Here is a 6,000-nt window from a genome sequence, read left to right on the forward strand (position 1 = left end):
ATACTTTTTAGGCCAAAAAGACCTGAATGTACTGTAGTTCTTACACAAAACACATTTTGACTTTAAGAGAACACAAAGACAGCTGGCTTTTTGACAGGTTTGCAGTTCTAAGCTGTTCAACAGCTAAAGGTTCTGGCCTTATATGCTGATCTTGTTTTTTTTTTTTTTTTTTGTACCATCTCCCAAAGGAAAGAGCACAGCTAAGTATAGACCTGAAAAATGTACATCACAAACTGTATATACTGTATAAAAGGTTAAGGCAAAGAGACATGGAACAGTATGTGCTATAAAAAAAACAATGAGAATATGAGTTCATTTTGTTTCTTTGCAGATTGAAGAGCTAACAGCTCAACATGAGTCAGGCTTGGAAGACCTGAGAACCATGCACGACGTGACCATGGCAAGTCTGCAGGAGGAGCATGCAAGGAGCATGAGAGGTGTGTGTTTGCATTTTAATGATTTTATTTGTTAAATCTTATATAGGCAGAATGCAACGTGCTTACATTGCGTTCTGATTTCAGACCTGAGGAAAGCCCATGAAAAACAGAAAGCTGCTCTAGAGACTGATTTTGAAAAGCATAAACTCTCCCTTCAGGTAGTGTCACATGTGGTTAACATCCACCTTTTGACCTAAATTTGACCTATTGTAAAATTGTCATGTACCATCATGGAATTAAGATGTGTTAGCCACTAACAGATTCAGAGTCAACAGTATTTCGGGTGTTTATAGTGACGTGTGTTGTATTTTAGGATCAAGTTGACATGCTGACATTTCAGAATCGAGCATTACAGGACAAAGCCAGACGCTTTGAAGAGGCGTTAAGGAAGAGTGCAGACGAGCAGATACTGGTAAAATTGATTCACACACTCTAACACCATCAAATGATTTGTGCCGTTAATAATGGGTTAATTTTACTGTTTTTAGGATGCTCTAGCCCCATACAAGCACATTGAGCAAGACCTTAAGAGCCTCAAGGAGGTGCTGGAGATGAAGAACCAGCAGATACATGACCAGGAGAGGAAAATCTGCCATCTAGAGAAAGTGGTAAAAAATAAATTCCCTTTATTGGCATATTTTAAATGCGAATCTCTTCTGGACGTTATTTAAGATGGCAAGGATATATATAGAGATTTATAAGGGTATGATGGCAAGGATATGACACATAATTTCTCAGCAAACATCAATGAAGCTGGTAGTGAAATTTACATTTAGACACTTATCCAGAGCGACTTACATTAGGTATACTATTGTACATCAGTATGTGATGTGAATATGAATTTAATGGGGAGCTCTCTGGATACCTGATCATTTGAGCAGGCCCAAAAGAACATATACCTGGAGGAGAAGGTACAGGTTCTCCAACAGCAGAATGAAGACCTGAAGGCCCGCATCGACCGCAATGTTGCCATGTCCAGGTAATCCTCACCAGCAATAATCTTTCAGGGATCATTAGGATTTCATTAATTAATGAAAATGTGTTATCAAAGTTGGCTCCAAATGTCTGAGTACACTGACAAAAACTGGTGTTAAACACAAAACTGCAGTTTTATATAAATTATTGTCAGTGTGTATGAAGCTCCAAGGTGTGTGGGTGTTTTACCAGGATATGTTAAAAATATTTTTTTGTAGAGAAACATGTATAAACAACATTTTTTTTTATCATTTGTTGTAGTTATAATTAGCACCAAAACAATACTGTGCAAAAGTCTAGTTTACTTGAGATTTTTGCAAATTTATAAAAAATAAAAAAAAAAATTAAAAAGCGCATGTACATAAGTATTCACAGCCTTTGTCATGAAGCTCAAAATTGAGCTCAGGTGCATTCTGTTTCCCCTGATCATCCTTGAGATGTTTTTGCAGCTTAATTGGAGTCCACCTGTGGTAAATTCAGTTTATTGGACATGATTTGGAAAGGCACACAACTGTCTATATAAGGTCCCACACTTGACAGATCATGTCAGAGCACAAACCAGAGAGAAGAACTTTCCAGAAGAACAACCATCTCTGCAGAAATCCACGAATTAGGCCTATATGGTACAGTGGTTAGACGGAAGCCACTCCTTAGTAAAAGGCACGTGGCAGCCTGGGTTTGCAAAAAGGCACCTGAAGTACTCTCAGACCATGAGAAACAAAATTCTTTGGTCTGATGAGACAAAGATTTAACTTTTTTGTGTGAATATCACGTTTGGAGAAAACCAGGCATCGCTCATCACCAGGCCAATACCATCAATTCCCTACATTCCCTCCCTAGGCCAATACCTACCCAATTCCCAGCATGGTGGTGGCAGCCTCATGCTGTGGGGATGTTTTTCAGCGGCTACAACTGGGAGACTAGTCAGGATAAAGGGAAAGATGACTGCAGCAATGTACAGAGACATCCTGGATGAAAACCTTCTCCAGAGCGCTCTTAACCTCAGACTGGGGTGATGGTTCATCTTTCAGCAGGACAAAGACCCTAAGCACACAGCCAAGATATCAAAGGAGTGGCTTTAGGATAACTCTGTGAATGTCCTTGAGTGGCCCAGCCAGAGCCCAGATTGGAATCCGATTGAACATCTCTAGAGAGATCTTAAAATGGCTGTGCTCCAACCTGATGGAGCCTAAGGGGTGCTGCAAAGAGGAATGGGCAAAACTGCACAAGGATAGGTGTGCCAAGCTTGTGACATCATATTTAAAAAGACTTGAGGCTGTAATTGCTGCTTAATGTGCATTGACAAAGTATTGAGCAAAGGCTGTGAATACTTATGTATATGTGATTTCTCAGTTTGTTTGTTTTTTTAATAAATTTGCAAAAACCGTAAGTAAACTTTATTCACATTCTCATTATGGGATGTTATGTGTAGAATTCTGAGGGAAAAAATTATTTTATCCATTTTGGAACAAGACTGTAACATAACAAAATGTGGAAAAGGTGATGCGCTGTGAATACTTTCCTGGTGCACTGTACATAGGTCACGGTATGGCTCAACAATTTAAAATAATCTTCAAATTTTGGTTTCCCATGTGGTGTCATTGCCATAATAGAACCCTTTAAACATTGAAGGTAATCACCATTGTAACACCACTCTAAATATGGATAAATCCTTTCACATATTTTCCAAATTTTAAATTGACTGACTCAAATTGCCCCGAAAACATAGTTTTTAGTACTATGTGTTCAGTGGACTACTCTTGTTAAAACAGTAAAAGCTCTCACAGTAAGCTTAAGATGAAAGTAAGAACAGCACATGCAGTAATGAAGCACACTATTAAATGCACTGTGTGACTGTATGTGTGCATATCATGCCTAATTGTAGGCAGCTTTCAGAGGAGAATGCTAATCTCCAGGAGCACGTGGAGAGGGAGTCTAACGAGAAGAAGCGCCTGAGCCGTAACAACGAAGAGCTGCTGTGGCTACTGCAGACAAGTCCCCATCTCTCTCCCTCCTCCTCGCCCAGCCACAGAGTCTTCTTTGCAGGGTTTGATAATCCCCCCCATCCTGGCTCTCCCAGCCCAGGAACCCCCACACACTCGTATTCCCCTGGACCCTGCACGCCGGTACATAAATTGGGCTCTCCTGGCCCAGGTACTCCGACTCACAGAGCATCACCAGCAGCCAGGAGCTCCCCAGCACGAGCCCCCAATGCCAACACACTTCCCAGATAAGCTTTTTGAAAAAAACATAACCAGTAACATGTTACTTACATGTCTTGTTTAATCACTCTTTATTCTGTCTTTCAATCTTTTTCAAGTGCTATAATTGTATGACTATTGTTGCCCATTGATTATAGTGTAAAAACACAGAGTGAGGAGTTTTTATCATGTCAACATTTTTCTAAGATTAATGTTTGCACATAGATTCTGACTGTCAGATTGGATCCATATGTCTTGATGTCAGACCCCAAATCTTTTTGATATCTCAACCACATCTTATAAATCAGTGCAACTTCATCTCTACGTGCTGTACTCTATAGTGCATTTGAAGCCTCCAGCCTTCTCATTCTAAGGCAGGACACAAACAGGCCAATATTATACACAACAGAAGCCTTTTGTATCCAACCCACACATTCTCAGCCTTCTAAGTGATTAGCACACCAGCAGGTTACTGTGTTCAGAACAAAAGCATTCTGTATATTTTAACCTCACCCAATGTGTAATAGTAAAGTCTGCTGTTACCATACTTTTATCCTTAGACTTTACAGTCATGTAGTTTTGCTTGGGGCATGGTTGAGGTCACTGGCAGGCCTTAAAGTCTGGATGCAGTAATGGAAATGAGGGCGCCACAGATGTTGAACTCAAGAATCGGTTTGCTTAAGTATCACTTCCTGCCCTAGTCTTGCTTTTGTGATCTAGGGAAAACAAATTAATCAGCTCATACAGTAGCACACTGTTAAACATTTTAACACTAGCAGCATGACCTGGACTTTATACCATACATAATTTTACAGCAATTATATATGTTCAATCCAGAAAGTGGAGTTTTAAGTTCTTTAACACCCAAAACAAACATAATATCATGTGGGGGCGTCTTGGTGGATTGGATACTGGTTAATAATTGTGCTTTTGCATGTAAAGCACATCTATAATGTTTCAGAGACATACCTAGTGTTAAGTGGCCTTTACTATAATCTTTGCTTCAAATACTACAATGCATTAGCAACTGAAATATTGAAAAAAAAAAGAAGCTGATGGGTAAAGATATGGTAAAGGAACATGGGTAAAGATGATCACGATAGCTACTTAGTTAGCTACACTAAAATATAGGGTAGTATGAATAAATACATTATTACCAGCATAACAGTATGACAAAGGTAATATGTTTCATATTAAGAAATCAAGGAGCATTTTAATAATATTTTTTTCTTAAATATTTCTTTAAAATTTCAGAAAGTTAAGTGAAAATTTCAAAGAACACCTTTTAGACATAAAAAAAAAATATATAGCAAGTTTAAATACTGTATAGAACTGTGCCAGAATATTGATTTTGCAATCTTTCCTTAAACGATTCAATTAATTGAATGGATGGGTCAGTTTTAATTGAAAATCAATACATTTATTTAATTATTTAGACAAACCTATAAATGTTAAATTGTCTAAAATTCTAACAAATTTCTTAAAAAATATATACCATAGGTTTAGCATTTAAAAAAATGTCCAAATACTCTTATTTTGTTATTTTGTACTTCTTCATATTTGATTTAAGTGCATTACTGTAGCTACTGGAGGTTTAAATTGTGTGTGTGTGTGTGTGTGTGTGTGTGTAACATCAAATTTGAACAACACAATTTACAGACCATTTTAATATAGATAATTTTTTGTAGTTATTCAAAATCTGTAAGCTGCTAGAGAGAAATTAGACAATAAACATTAGTGACAATAAACCTTAAATAAAATAAAAAACGACAATGCCCCCAAATTTTCTTGAATCATCAGTCTTCAAGAAAATTTGAAGCTCTAATATATACAGTATATTTAAAATATCAAATGAACAGTCAGATGTTTATTAAAATTCAAGAGCAGCTTGAAGCTTAGTATCACACTAGTTATTTGTCATAATGCTTGTTGCACTGAAATGAAACATTTTGTGTTATTATTCAAAACATGATTACTGTATTTGACCCTTGGTGTATCCAGGTCTTTACGCTGTCCTGCCAAGTATCTATGACACCATGCTTAAGCCAACTTTCACTGTACAATGACAGGTTTAAGAACAGTTCGCGTGATCACTGCAGGTCAACACTTTCATCTGCAAATATAAGTTATGTATAAACTTAAGTCAGTTTTTTAACACTACACTTGACTTGGTCTTCCAGTCTTGTCTGTAATGGCTGCCGCTCAGGGTCATGTCCCTCAGGTCGCCATGCACACACACAAACTTAACTTTCTTATAACTTTCTTACTTACAGGTTGTAGTTCTCAGTATACGGTACACACACCAGACAGTTGACAGACAATGTATAAAGCTACTACAGCAATTTCTCCATGTAAACATTGCTATTTGTCATTTTTAATATTAATAT

The 6,000-nt window shown here is 37.5% G+C and overlaps 1 protein-coding gene across 1 annotated transcript in view; it reads left to right on the plus strand.

Moving 5' to 3' along the window:
* The window catches only part of mtus2a (microtubule associated tumor suppressor candidate 2a), a 37,537-nt gene extending 32,564 nt beyond the window's left edge, over positions 1 to 4,973 (plus strand). Inside the window, exons 9-14 of the mRNA XM_053475969.1 lie at positions 332 to 437; positions 522 to 595; positions 751 to 849; positions 926 to 1,045; positions 1,316 to 1,416; positions 3,298 to 4,973. Coding sequence (XP_053331944.1) covers positions 332 to 437; positions 522 to 595; positions 751 to 849; positions 926 to 1,045; positions 1,316 to 1,416; positions 3,298 to 3,646 — 849 coding nt within the window. The 3' untranslated portion in view covers positions 3,647 to 4,973. The remainder of the gene's footprint in view (positions 1 to 331; positions 438 to 521; positions 596 to 750; positions 850 to 925; positions 1,046 to 1,315; positions 1,417 to 3,297) is intronic.
* The last annotated feature ends 1,027 nt before the right edge of the window (positions 4,974 to 6,000 follow it).

This window comes from Clarias gariepinus, chromosome 17, assembly GCF_024256425.1.
Source record: "Clarias gariepinus isolate MV-2021 ecotype Netherlands chromosome 17, CGAR_prim_01v2, whole genome shotgun sequence".
NCBI classification, from domain to species: Eukaryota; Metazoa; Chordata; class Actinopteri; order Siluriformes; family Clariidae; genus Clarias; species Clarias gariepinus.